General features: G+C 39.2%; 1 protein-coding gene across 1 annotated transcript in view; it reads left to right on the forward strand.

The window, feature by feature from the left end:
• Positions 1-14,779, forward strand: part of LOC126474693 (testis-specific serine/threonine-protein kinase 3-like) — a 65,027-nt gene that overhangs the window by 25,116 nt on the left and 25,132 nt on the right. Inside the window, exons 3-4 of the mRNA XM_050102171.1 lie at positions 20-231; positions 8,936-9,143. Coding sequence (XP_049958128.1) covers positions 20-231; positions 8,936-9,143 — 420 coding nt within the window. The remainder of the gene's footprint in view (positions 1-19; positions 232-8,935; positions 9,144-14,779) is intronic.

A 14,779-nucleotide genomic window follows, 5' to 3' on the forward strand; every position in this document is an offset into this window, starting at 1 on the left:
CGGTCTGTTAATTACACAGGCGCCAAAGGACTTCGTAGCTCGCTTCCTCCCTCGAGAATTGGAAGTACTGCGCGCTGTGACGCATCCGCACATAGTCCAGATCTTCGACGTTGTAGGTTTCGGCTCGCAGATCTTCATCTTCATGGAACTGTGTGAGAAGGGGGATTTGCTGGAGCACATTCGTGCTCGTCGCGGTCCTCTGTCGGAGCAAAAGGCGCGCCTCTATTTCAGGTAACAAACCACTCTAAAGCCCTCTCTGTCTCGAGTATGCAATTATAGTAACAATAATTTTATACAGTTGAAAGATATCGCTGTAGCACATGCCTTCGTAGCCGGTCCAGCGCTGTCAAGATCTCCGATCTGCGTATTTTTTTACGGGGACAAATTACCCACTAGCAATTTTAAATCCAAAACAGTAAACTTTTGCGTGCGTGATGGTGCAGTAATTTTAAAGCATTGGAAATAATAATAATAACACTAAAAATGCGATCACATAAAATAATTGTATGTATATCTGTAATTTTTCCCGAGGGCATGCAGCTTTACTGTATGGTTAAATGATGATGGCGTCCTCTTGGGTAAAATATTTCGGAGGTAAAATAGTCCCCCATTCAGATCGTTATCAGGAGAAAGAAAACTGGCGTTCTACGGATCGGAGCGTGGAATGTCAGATCCCTTAATCGAGCAGGTAGGTTAGAAAATTTAAAAAGGGAAATGGATAGGTTAAAGTTAGATATAGTAGGAATTATTGAAGTTCGGTGTCGGGAGGAACAAGACTTTTGGTCAGATGAATACAGGGTTATTAATACAAAATCAAATAGGGGTAATGCAGGAGTCGATTTAATAGTGAATAAAAAATAGGAGTGCGGGTAAACTACTACAAATAGCATAGTGAACGCCTTATTGTGGCCAAGATAGACACGAAGCCCACGCCTACTATAGTAGTACAATTTTATATGCCAACTAGCTCTGCAGATGACGAAGAAATTGAAGAAATGTATGAGGAAATAAAAGAAATTATTCAGATAGTGAAGGGAGACGAAAATTTAATAGCCATGGGTGACTGGAATTCGTCAGTAGGAAAAGGGAGAGAAGGAAACATAGTAGGTGAATATGGATTGGGGGGAAGAAATGAAAGAGGAAGCCGCCTTGTAGAATTTTGCACAGAGCATAACTTAATCATAGCTAACACTTGGTTCAAGAATCATAAAAGAAGGTTGTATACATGGAAGAAGCTTGGAGATACTGACAGGTTTCAGATAGATTATATAATGGTAAGACAGAGATTTAGGAACCAGGTTTTAAATTGTAAGACATTTCCAGGAGCAGATGTGGACTCTGACCACAATCTATTGGTTATGAACTGTAGATCAAAACTGAAGAAACTGCAAAAAGGTGGGAATTTAAGGAGATGGGACCTGGATAAACTGACTAAACCAGAGGTTGTACAGAGTTTCAGGGAGAGCATAAGGGAACAATTGACAGGAATGGGGAAAAACAATACAGTAGAAGAAGAATGGGTAGCTTTGAGAGATGAAGTAATGAAGGCAGCAGATGATCAAGTAGGAAAAAAGACGAGGGCTAGTAGAAATCCTTGGGTAACAGAAGAAATATTACATTTAATTGATGAAAGAAGAAAATATAAAAACGCAGTAAATGAAGCAGTTAAAAAGGAATACAAACGTCTCAAAAATGAGATCGACAGGAAGTACAAAATGGCTAAGCAGGGATGGCTAGAGGACAAATGTAAGGATGTAGAGGCTTATCTCACTAGGGGTAAGATAGATACTGCCTACAGGAAAATTAAAGAGACCTTTGGAGAAAAGAGAACCACTTGTATGAATATCAAGAGCTCAGATGGAAACCCAGTTCCAAGCAAAGAAGGGAAAGCAGAAAGGTGGAAGGAGTATATAGAGGGTCTATACAAGGGCGAGGTACTTGAGAACAATGTTATGGAAATGGAAGAGGATGTAGATGAAGATGAAATGGGAGATACAATACTGCGTGAAGAATTTGACAGAGCACTGAAAGACCTGAGTCGAAACAAGGCCCCGGGAGTAGACAACATTCTATTAGAACTACTGACAGCCTTGGGAGAGCCAGTCCTGACAAAACTCTACCATCAAGATGTATGAGACAGGCGAAATACCCTCAGACTTCAAGAAGAATATAATAATTCCAATCACAAAGAAAGACAGATGTGAAAATTACCGAACTATCAGTTTAATAAGTCACGGATGCAAAATACTAACACGAATTCTTTACAGACGAATGGAAAAACTGGTAGAAGCTGACCTTGGGAAAGATCAGTTTGGATTCCATAGAAATATTGGAACACATGAGGCAATACTGACCCTATGACCTATCTTAGAAGCTAGATTAAGGAAAGGTAAGCCTACGTTTCTAGCATTTGTAGACTTAGAGAAAGCTTTTTACAATGTTGACTGGAATACTCTCCTTCAAATTCTGAACGTGGCAGGGGTAAAATACAGGGAGCGAAAGGCTACTTACAATTTGTACAGAAACCAGATGGCAGTTATATGAGTCGAGGGACATGAAAGGGAAGCAGTGGATGGGTAGGGAGTGAGACGGGGTTGTAGCCTCTCCCCGATGTTATTCAATCTGTATGTTGAGCAAGCAGTGAAGGAAACAAAAGAAAAATTCGGAGCAGGTATTAAAATCCATGGAGAAGAAATAAAAACTTTGAGGTTCGCTGATGACATTGTAATTCTGTCAGAGACAGCAAAGGACTTGGAAGAGCAGTTGAACGGAATGGATAGTGTCTTGAAAGGAGGATATAAGATGAACATCAACAAAAGCAAAACGAGGATAATGGAATTAAGTCGGGCTATGCTGAAGGAATTAGATTAGGAAACGAGACACTTAAAGTAGTAACGGAGTTTTGCTATTTGGGGAGCAAAATAAATGATGATGTTCGAAGTAGAGAGGATATAAAATGTAGACTGGCAATGGCAAGGAAAACGTTTCTGAAGAAGACAAATTTGTTAACATCGAGTATAGATTTAAGTGTCAGGAAGTCGTTTCTGAAAGTATTTGTATGGAGTGTAGCCATGTATGGAAGTGAAACATGGATGATAACTAGTTTGGACAAGAAGAGAATAGAAACTTTCGAAATGTGATGCTACAGAAGAATGTTGAAGATTAGATGGGTAGATCACATAACTAATTAGGAGGTATTGAATAGGATTGGGGAGAAGAGAAGTTTGTGGCACAACTTGACTAGAGGAAGGGATCGCTTGGTGGGACACAGTCTGAGACATCAACGGATCACCAATTTAGTATTGGAGGACAGCGTGGAGGGTAAAAATCGTTGATGGAGACCAAGAGATGAATACACTAAACAGATACAGAAGGATGTACAGTAGGTTGCAGTAGGTACTGGAAGATGAAGAAGCTTGCACAGGATAGAGTAGCATGGAGAGCTGCATCAAACCAAGCTCAGGACTGAAGACCACAACAACAACAAGAACAACATCTGAACATTTGAAGAACACATTTGACGTAATTCAATTTTTAATTTGTCTATTAGAAATGGTTCGTGAAAGCCTGCAATTGTAAAAGCAATGAGTTTGTTTACAAAATAACTTTCGGTGCTGCTAGGCGCAAATTTTTTATTTATTTCTTGTACGACGCATTTTGGACATTAATTCTCATTTTCAAGTGCATTTTTCGTGTATGATGGCACACGTTGAAAACATCATGCATAAATGCTGTAATACACAAAAAAGGCACTTGAGAATGGCAATCATTTCCCGTAAAGCGTAGTGAAAGAGATGAATAACAAAACAAATTAAAACAAGAATGTGGCCGGCTGCAGCGGCGGAATACTCATGAATTCCAATAGTTATTTTGTGAGTATTAAGGTTAGTGATAATCTAGCTCACTTAGTGCTGTTTCCGTGATTCTGTTTTACATCAGTTTCACTAACTTTGATTTGAATAACTGTGCCTATTTACGGTATGTTTGTCTCAGGGGGAGTTATGTTAACTGGACCGCAGTTTTTAAAACTGGTCTGCATTAAATTTCATGGGAATGCTGGATTAAAAGTTGTCTTTACAATGAGGTTCTCAAAGGCTCTGTATTATATTCAATTATTGTGAAATCTGAACTAATTAACTCATTTGGAAAGTAATCATTTATCCTAACTTGTGAAGTTGACTACTCTGAGTAGCAAAATCAGTAAAATTGCGTTAGAGTAACGTAATTTTAACTTCAAAACATTGTAAAAGTGGATTGCAATAGCATTTAGTTGTTAGCCCTTGATACACCAAATATAACTGATTGAAGTTTTGAGTAAAATCAGTCTTAGCAAAGGCTGTGTTCATACAAATCAAAATTGATATAAATTATGTCTTGAAATCTTTGATGTAAGCCTTTAAAGGAAATTTTATAATAATATCAGCAGACATATTAGATCTTGAAGGAACTAGTCCAATAGCAGACGCAGAAGAAACAGATAGAATAGACTTGGAGCTGTAGTAGAACCCCTATTTCCTGGAACTAATCATTCATTCTCAGATGCCTCAAAAGGCTGGTCTGTCACAGGTGAACACAGAAAATCTGCTTCTCCAAATGTTTCATCGTTGTTGCTAATAGTATGTTGGAATTTTTTAAATTAAAAAGGTCTGCAAATTAAAATAGTAAATAATTATAATGTGGTTAACTGCACCAGCCCACATAACCTAACTGACTTCATGTCCAATTAACCTAACCACATATTTTTTCTTTATAAACCACTAAAACAAGTGCTCAACTAGGCGTACTCAGAAACAAAAGAAACTACTGTAAGGAGTTAACACTTACAATTGTTATGGTGTATTTGGCATCTACAAACTCTTGTTGAAGTAACAAGCAATAAATGAAATTGGTAGGAAAAAAAAGTCTGACCTTAGCAAAGAAACAGAGCCACTCAAAACAGTTTCTTATTGCTTGCCAACTGCCTAAATTGTTAGACCTAATGAATTTTTTGACTCATTTAGTGGAGGACTCTGAAAACAACTTACGCTAGAATTGCAAAGCAAAAACCAGTTGACCTGACCTGTCCAGATAACCTAACTCTGCCCTACTATGTTTCAATGCATTTCCATCTAGTTTTCTTGCAGGCTTTAATGTTCAGCTGAAGACTATGGTAATCACTGTTCCAGTTCTTTACCATTACACAAATGCTAATGAGTAGAACTGCTAAAGTGCTTGGTGTAGCATGTGCAGACTTGTTCAAACTTTCCGAAATTGTCAATAAGTTATTACAGTTTAAGTTAAAAAGTAATATATATATTGTGTGATAAACTTACAGGGCTAAGACCACTGGACAAAATTTTGTGACCACACACACACACACACACACACACACACACACACACACACACACACGTATATACAGGGTGTTTGAGGAAGACAGGTCAATATTTTAAATAGTGATAGTATAAGTAACTCTGAACAAAAACTGTTATATGAACATGGGTCGGCAAATAATTCATTAGGGAGGTATAGGTATTGAAAGGAACTTTAATTCTGCAAAATTGATGGGCACAACATGAACGTATACGCAATACCGGTACAGCTGAAACGTAACGTGATTTTCTTGCAAACAATGCACAGGTACATGCCATGTTTACGCTGTGCAACCTACTACGTATTATGGTCATGTGACGTACATAGTACAATCACCCGTTGTTTGCGCAGCTGTGCCGTGTAAGCCGCATTGTGTAGTGTACTGGTAACGGATCTGTTAGCTGTGTAGTGTATGTTGTTAACTGTATTCGCACAAGCACTGCTAAAAATGTCATATGTCTACAGTAATGAGGAATACGCATATATAGTGTATATTTATGGCTTCTGCGATGGTAGTGCTACTGCAAGAGAAGAATACCACAGGCACTTTCTGACTCCACGATTACCTGATCTCAGAGTGTTTACCGAAGTGTGTATCACTTTGCGTGCGACTGGCTCTCTTCCAAGTTGACATTTTTCGTCTGAGCATGCATGTCAACAAACTTTGCAAGAACACGAAGAAATTATCGCAAGTGTTGAGCGAAGACCCGGTACAAGCATACAAAGAATGTCCCTGCATATGAATGTCCCACGGATTCATGCGTGCCGCGTGGGGAACACTACTTGCGAAAAACCTGTATCCATTTTCCATACAGTGTGTCCAATATCTCCACGTTGGCAACAATTCCCAACGACTTCATTTCTGTCACTGGGTAATTGGGAATAGTCATTTACTTCCATACAGACTATTCACTGACGAAGCCCAGTTTTCACGACATGGAATAAACAACACACGCGATTATCATTGATGGTCATGGGAAAATACACACACTTCAGTGGGTAGCAATTTCCAAGTTCATTTTGCCATAAATGTTTGGTGCGGCACGATCGGTAATGTTTTGATTTTTTGGAAAATTCATTAGTGGAACTATTGGAAGACGTTACTTTAGCCAAGCGAACTGGAATGTACTTTCAGCATGACGGTGCCCCTCCTCGTGTTACCTTACGATTGAGGTACCATCTCTAACTGCACCTGCCCTAATCGCTGGATTGGCCTGACCTTACACCTGTAGATTTCTGTTTATAGGGTTGGATGAAATCAGAGGTGCAAAAAGTGAAGGTAAATACATAAGATGAACTGCTTCGCCGCATCATGGACGCTGCTGAAATAGGCCTAATTAGGAACCAACCACAGACAGTTGAACAAGCAACACATGGTATCGTTAGAGCGCAAAAGTGCATTGATGTTCATGGTGGGATATTTGAACCTGTTCTGTGAACCGTACAACATCTGCACGATAAGTGTTAAAGCCGTTTGTAAAAGACGTCGTACGTCTTTTTCAACTGATTACATGTAACATGCGTGTTGTAATGCATTATGTACTAAATGAAAAGTAAATAAACATTATGTAAAAAATGTGTAACATAATAGGACTTCTCTGTAACATTGTTTTCATGAAAATCACGTTACGGTCCAGTTGTATTGCGTATACGTTCTCGTTGTGAACATCAATTTTGCAGAATTAAAATTTCCTTCAATACCCATATCTCCCTAACGAAGCATTTACAGACCTATGTTCATATAACATTTTTTGTTCAGGATTACTTATACTGTCACTGTGTAAAATGTTGACCTTTCCTCCCCAAAGACCCTGTATATACACTGCAAAGGAGTACACTACACAATAATAATTGTAACACACCATTTGCGAAATCCTCATCTATATTGTGTTTAGTGGTGGAAACTGGAAGGATACTCAGGGGAGAGAATAAGCATACTAGTGTATTTGAATTGGTTAATCATTAAAACATACATGAAAATTTTATTGAAAAGCATTAAAAGTGCTAGGCAAACGTACTGTAAAGGCACAATGGTTGAAGATAAAATTAATGATGTAAACACCATTGCAAAAACAGCAGTAAGTGAGCTAGATTATCACAAACCTCAATTCAAACAAATTTTGCAATCACGCTATTTTTCTTAGCAGCCAACTTCATTTGGTGTATGTTATATCAAGAAATGATATTCAGGTCATTGTTCTTAACTGTGTGAAGCAGACAGTCTGTTGTCAATATTGGAACAGAACATGTAAATACCTTTCTGTGTTGAAAGAACAGCATGGTGGAAGATAAAGAATCACCAACTCATGACTTGAGAAATGTTAACACTTTTAACAACTCCTAGGATACAGAGGGCCCATGTCTTGTCCCCAACACTTAGGAGAGCTGTAGGCTACTCCTCGATCCTGCTTATCAGCAAAATTCAGGAACAATATTTAAACACTTGGGCCTTTCAGCCAGTCAGCCTTGGGAGCAGAATGCAGACATTCTCATTGGTCATTTCCTGCAGCTGTTAAAGCACTGTTCATTTTTAAGGCTGCTTCCTGCCACAACTTTTCTCAAATTTATTTCCAGCGGATGGCTGGGAAACACCTACCATCACCAGAAAGTCACCAACTCTCAAACGAGATAAGTAAGTCCCTGGCCACAGACCACTAGATCAGGTTGGAGCGAGTCCCACTGGATGCTGGCTCTTGTGTCCTTAATAGCCATAAGGATGGTCCCACAGCATGCCTGGAATGACATGTAATAGGGTCACCAAACCTTCAAAAGAAAAAAAAATTGTGTTTCCTCAGGATAGTGAAAGGTGTTTTCTGTAATGCTAAAACATTCTGAATGTGGCAATGGCAGGAGAATCGCAGCTAATGAAGTATATCGGATAACATCCCAAGGCCAATAAGGGCAATGGGTGGAAGTAGTGTTGAATACTTACCTCCAAAGATAAGTAGGTGTAGCTAAAAGAGGCTTTACAGTATATTTTCCAAGAGAGAAGAATGTGAGTCTTTGATTTTCATGTTATACAGTGTACAACTTACATAATTTGTGAATGCAACTTAATTGATTTTTTACTATTGCATCATTTCCACAAGCAAACATACATAAAACGAATTTGCAGTTTGTTCAAGAAAGCTTCACTTATCTAGTTCAGCATTGGGAGAAGCGATACTGAGCGGGCAGTTGACCATGTCGAAAAATAGGTCTGTGAATTTAAAGAGGACATATTGAAACTTTTGTTTCATTTACCAAAGTATTTCCATGAGTTACATGCGGTGCTGAATAATATATTGCTTATACTTGGACCCTCAATTTCTTGGGAGTTCCTGTCAGTTTAATTTAATTTTTTGAGAATTGTTACAAATTTAAAGTTTATTTAAAATCTATTTGTTGGTCCATAGTATCCATAATAACCACATTAAGTATTTTGTAAGTGGAGTTAAATTAAATTCATTAAACAGTTGTGAGATTTGTGGAACAATCATTAAACACCTTATTTTACTTTTATTATCATGCATAATTTTTACATATGATGAGTTCTTTTGACTTCTTGTTGGAAAGTTATTGACTAGACTGCTGTTGTGTACAGCCAGATTGTTTCTGCAGTGGACTACCTCCACTCCCAGGACATCAGTCACCGTGATGTCAAGTGTGAGAACATTCTACTCGCATCTAATGAGTGTGTAAAACTCACAGACTTTGGTTTCGCTCGGTGCTGCACAGATGAGAACAACCGACGAGTGCTCAGCCGAACCTTCTGTGGTAGTGCAGCATATGCAGCTCCAGAGATCCTGCAGGTGATACAAAATGCTAGTTGCATAAAATGTATGTTAGAAAGTTAGTAACTATAATTTTCACATGGTTGGAAATCTTGGGAAAGAAAACCAAGTGATGCCGACTGCGAAATACTGATAAACAATTTAGTAATAAATAGTGGAAAGAATATAGGAAAGCACTCATTGTGTATCTGAGGCATTAAGCAGTCTGCCCAATCCCTGTCATTTCCAGTACTTTCACAATGCCTTATTCAGCATTAATACTTTCGAACAACGAATAAATATACACATAGTTGCAGCAGTCAAGGAAGGAACAAAAAACAGCAGCATGGACAATTCAGTGTATGACAGTCATACAAAATTTAGACTTTACAGTAAAAACATAATAAGCTTGTCAAATGAGAAAGATGAGCATCTTAAGTTGTTACAGTAAATAAAAAAATCTAAATTTATTTCTACAGATGTGATATGAATAATTGAACATCACTTGCAAGTTACAGAAATGGAATAGATTGACAAAGATAGATATAAAGTTGTTGGTATTACATCACTATAGGCATGATGAAAGGAAAGGTGAAATGATGATACATACAAAAGATAGAATAAAGCCCAGGCCATAGACGTAAATGAGTAGTGTACTGAACGGTTGTCTCAGATGTACACTTCAGTAATAAACTTGGAAAACATTTCTGGCATTGTACATACATCAATAGTAAATGTTTTAAACTTCATCAGGCAGCTGAAGATAACACTAATAAGACGTTGCACAGATTACTGGAAAGTCACTGTATATGCAGATTTTAACAGTAATTCATCTTGTATCAATCAAGGGCATGTAGAAGTGCTGACACCCAGTTTTAGTTCACTCCTCATAGCAACATACCCAACAAAGACAGAGCTAATACAACAGCAATTGATAATTTATTTGTAATCAAACTTTTTCTCAGCAAACAGATGTTAGCCTGATAATAAATCCCACCATATGGCCAAATGGCAACATTAAATCATTCGAATCAATAAGATTTAGCTAAGGAGGGGAAAAGTAGTTACTATTTAGTAGCATCTCAAATGCTTATCTATTCATAATATTCAGAGAGAATTTATAGAATGAACTATGGGAAATAATTTACCAAGAAATGAAAAGTAGTTGAAGCCCTGGAGGAGAATTTGATTCAGTTGCTCCAGTCCCAGGTGATAGTGAGTCATGAGGCAGGCTACCAGTCATGTAATTTACAAGCTAAGCTTCAACCACTGTGCTGCATTCTATGGGGGCATGATAAACAACAAGCTGTCTGTCTGCATGAACAGCTACCAACAAGCTGTGGCCAAGTTGGACTGACCAGTTGCTGAGCGTGCTGCCTAACACAATGTTCTTTATTTCAAATACTGCTTCACAGTGTGTGCCATCTGGATCCTTCCTATCAACAAGAGCTTTCCTGAATTCTGCAGGTGAGAACTCTCCCTGCAATATATCCTATGTTCCTCTAACTCTTTTGGCCTCAACCTTTGTTAGTCACTGTCCTTCACCCACATATCCCCTTCCCTGTTACCACTCCAGCACTACACAGCTTTCTGTTCCACCAATGCACTCACAGTCTTTTTACTTGTCTCCTTTACCACTCTCTCCTTTCCCCTCCCTCAATCCAACGTCCTGACAGCAACTGGCTGCCCTATCCTCACCCCATCTCATCCCTGTACACTCACCCTTATCCACTGTCCCTTGCCCTCCCTATCTCAGCCCTCTCCTTACCCCACCACTCAGTTTTATTCTCCCATCATGCACTGCTGCTCACTGTGTGTCCTTGTCTCTCACAGACAGTGGCCACTTGTTTAGCAGTCTTTTTGTTGTGCCTGTCTGCAACTCAGAACTTCCACTATAAGGTGAGTAGCAAATCAAGTGTAGTCTTAGAAAGGTCAGCTAATAAAATGTTTGTGGACTTTAATCACTGGTTCCTAGCCAATTATTTGTCACTAAACTTTGAAAAAAAAAAAAAAAAAAAAAAGAAAACTACATGCAGATCAGAACTTATGAAGAGTGTCCCATGAGTATATGCGTAACATATGATGACAATGACAAGCAGATAGAAGAAGTGGACAGTGTTCAACTCTTGGGATTACAGCTTGATAATAAATTCAACTGGGAGGAGCACACCACAGAACTGCTGAAGCGTCTTAACAGATCTCTATTTGCAATGCGAATTGTCAGACATAGGGGATATAAAAATGAAAAAGCTGGTATACTATGCTTATTTTCATTCCATAGTGTCGTATGGGATTATTTTTTGGGGCAATTCATCAAGCCAAGCTAAAGTTTTCCGGTCACAAAACTGTGCAGTAAGAGTTATATGCGGTGTGAACTCTAAAACATCTTGCAGAAGCCTGTTTAGGGAACTAGGGATACTAACTACTGCTTCCCAATATATTTATGCCTTAATGAAATTTGTCATTAAAAATATATCACTTTTTCAAACCAACAGCTCAATTCATGGAATCAATACCAGAAATAATAACAATCTTCACAAGAATTTAAAGTCACTTAGTCTTGTACAAAAAGGTGTGCATTATTCAGGAACACACATTTTCAATAACTTGCCAGCAGCCATAAAAAGCTTAACAACCATTGAAATTCAGTTAAAGAGAAGCCTAAAGGATTTATTGTGGCCAACTCCTTCTAATCCATTGATGAATTTCTCAGTAGAACCAACTGATTTTTTATATATACAGGGTTTTTCAAAAATGACCGGTATATTTGAAACGGCAATAAAAACTAAACGAGCAGTGATAGAAATACACCATTTGTTGATTTGTTGCAATATGCTTGGGACAACAGTACATTTTCAGGCGGACAAACTTTCGAAATTACAGTAGTTACAATTTTCAACAACAGATGGCGCTGCAAGTGATGTGAAAGATATAGAAGACAACGCAGTCTGTGGGTGTGCCATTCTGTACGTCGTCTTTCTGCTGTAAGCGTGTGCTGTTCACAACGTGCAAGTGTGCTGTAGACAACATGGTTTATTCCTTAGAACAGAGGATTTTTCTGGTGTTGGAATTCCACCGCCTAGAACACAGTGTTGTTGCAACAAGACGAAGTTTTCAACGGAGGTTTAATGTAACCAAAGGACCGAAAAGCGATACAATAAAGGATCTGTTTGAAAAATTTCAACGGACTGGGAACGTGACGGATGAACGTGCTGGAAAGGTAGGGCGACCGCGTACGGCAACCACAGAGGGCAATGCGCAGCTAGTGCAGCAGGTGATCCAACAGCGGCCTCGGGTTTCCGTTCGCCGTGTTGCAGCTGTGGTCCAAATGACGCCAACGTCCACGTATCGTCTCATGCGCCAGAGTTTACACCTCGATCCATACAAAATTCAAATGCAGCAACCCCTCAGCGCCGCTACCATTGCTGCACGAGAGACATTCGCTAACGATATAGTGCGCAGCATTGATGACGGCGATATGCATGTGGGCAGCATTTGGTTTACTGACGAAGCTTATTTTTACCTGGACGGCTTTGTCAATAAACAGAACTGGCGCCTATGGGGAACCGAAAAGCCCCATGTTGCAGTCCCTACGTCCCTGCATCCTCAAAAAGTACTGGTCTGGGCCGCCATTTCTTCCAAAGAAATCATTGGCCCATTTTTCAGATCCGAAACGATTACTGCATCACGCTATCTGGACATTCTTCGTGAATTTGTGGCGGTAAACTGCCTTAGACGACACTGCGAACACCTCGTGGTTTATGCAAGATGGTGCCCAGCCACATCGCACGGCCGACGTCTTTAATTTCCTGAATGAATATTTCGATGATCGTGTGATTGCTTTGGGCTATCCGAAACATACAGGAGGCGGCGTGGATTGGCCTCCCTATTCGCCAGACATGAACCCCTGTGACTTCTTTCTGTGGGGACACTTGAAAGACCAGGTGTACCGCCAGAATCCAGAAACAATTGAACAGCTGAAGCAGTACATCTCATGTGCATGTGAAGCCATTCCGCCAGGCACATTGTCAAAGGTTTCGGGTAATTTCATTCAGAGACTACGCCATATTATTGCTACGCATGGTGGATATGTGGAAAATATCGTACTATAGAGTTTCCCAGACCGCAGCGCCATCTGTTGTTGAAAATTGTAACTACTGTAATTTCGAAAGTTTGTCTGCCTGAAAATGTACTGTTGTCCCAAGCATATTGCAACAAACGGTGTATTTCTATCGCCGCTCGTTTAGTTTTTATTGCCGTTTCAAATATACCGGTCATTTTTTAAACACCCTGTATATATATATATATATATATATATATATATATATATATATATATATATATATATAAAAACAAAGATGAGGTGACTTACCGAACAAAAGCGCTGGCAGGTCGATAGACACACAAACAAACACAAACATACACACAAAATTCAAGCTTTCGCAACAAACTGTTGCCTCATCAGGAAAGAGGGAAGGAGAGGGGAAGACGAAAGGAAGTGGGTTTTAAGGGAGAGGGTAAGGAGTCATTCCAATCCCGGGAGCGGAAAGACTTACCTTAGGAGGAAAAAAGGACAGGTATACACTCGTACACACGCACATATCCATCCGCACATACAGACACAAGCAGACATGAAAGCTTGAATTTTGTGTGTATGTTTGTGTTTGTTTGTGTGTCTATCGATCTGCCAGTGCTTTCGTTGGGTAAGTCACCTCATCTTTGTTTTTATATATATAATTTTTCCCACGTGGAATGTTTCCTTCCATTATATATATATATGTATGTATGTATATAAACAAAGATGAGGTGACTTACCGAACGAAAGCGCTGGCAGTCAATAGACACACAAACATACACACAAAATTCAAGCTTTCGCAACAAACTGTTGCCTCATCAGGAAAGTGGGAAGGAGAGGGAAAGACGAAAGGAAGTGGGTTTTAAGGGAGAGGGTAAGGAGTCATTCCAATCCCGGGAGCAGAAAGACTTACCTTAGGGGGAAAAAAGGACAGGTATACACTCGCACACACACACATATATCCCTCCACACATATGTTGCGAAAGCTTGAATTTTGTGTGTATGTTTGTGTTTGTTTGTGTGTCTATCGACCTGCCAGTGCTTTCGTTGGGTAAGTCACCTCATCTTTGTTTTTATATATAATTTTTCCCACGTGGAATGTTTCCCTCTATTATATATATATATATATATATATATATATATATATATATATATATATATATATATATATAAACAAAGATGATGTGACTTACCAAATGAAAGTGCTGGCAGGTCGACAGACACACAAACAAACACAAACATACACACAGAATTCAAGCTTTCGCAACAAACTGTTGCCTCATCAGGAAAGAGGGAAGGAGAGGGAAAGACGAAAGGATGTGGGTTTTAAGGGAGAGGGTAAGGAATTATTCCAATCCCGGGAGCGGAAAGACTTACCTTAGGGGGAAAAAAGGACGGGTATACACTAGCACACACACACATATCCATCCACACATATACAGACACACGAAGACATATTTAAAGACAAAGAGTTTGGGCAGAGATGTCAGTCGAGGCAGAAGTGCAGAGATATGTGTGGAGGGATGTATGTGTGTGTGCGTGTGTGCGAGTGTATACCTGTCCCTTTTTCACCCTAAGGTAAGACCACTTTCTCGAACGC

This window comes from Schistocerca serialis, chromosome 4 (genome assembly GCF_023864345.2).
Source record: "Schistocerca serialis cubense isolate TAMUIC-IGC-003099 chromosome 4, iqSchSeri2.2, whole genome shotgun sequence".
Lineage (NCBI taxonomy): Eukaryota > Metazoa > Arthropoda > Insecta > Orthoptera > Acrididae > Schistocerca > Schistocerca serialis.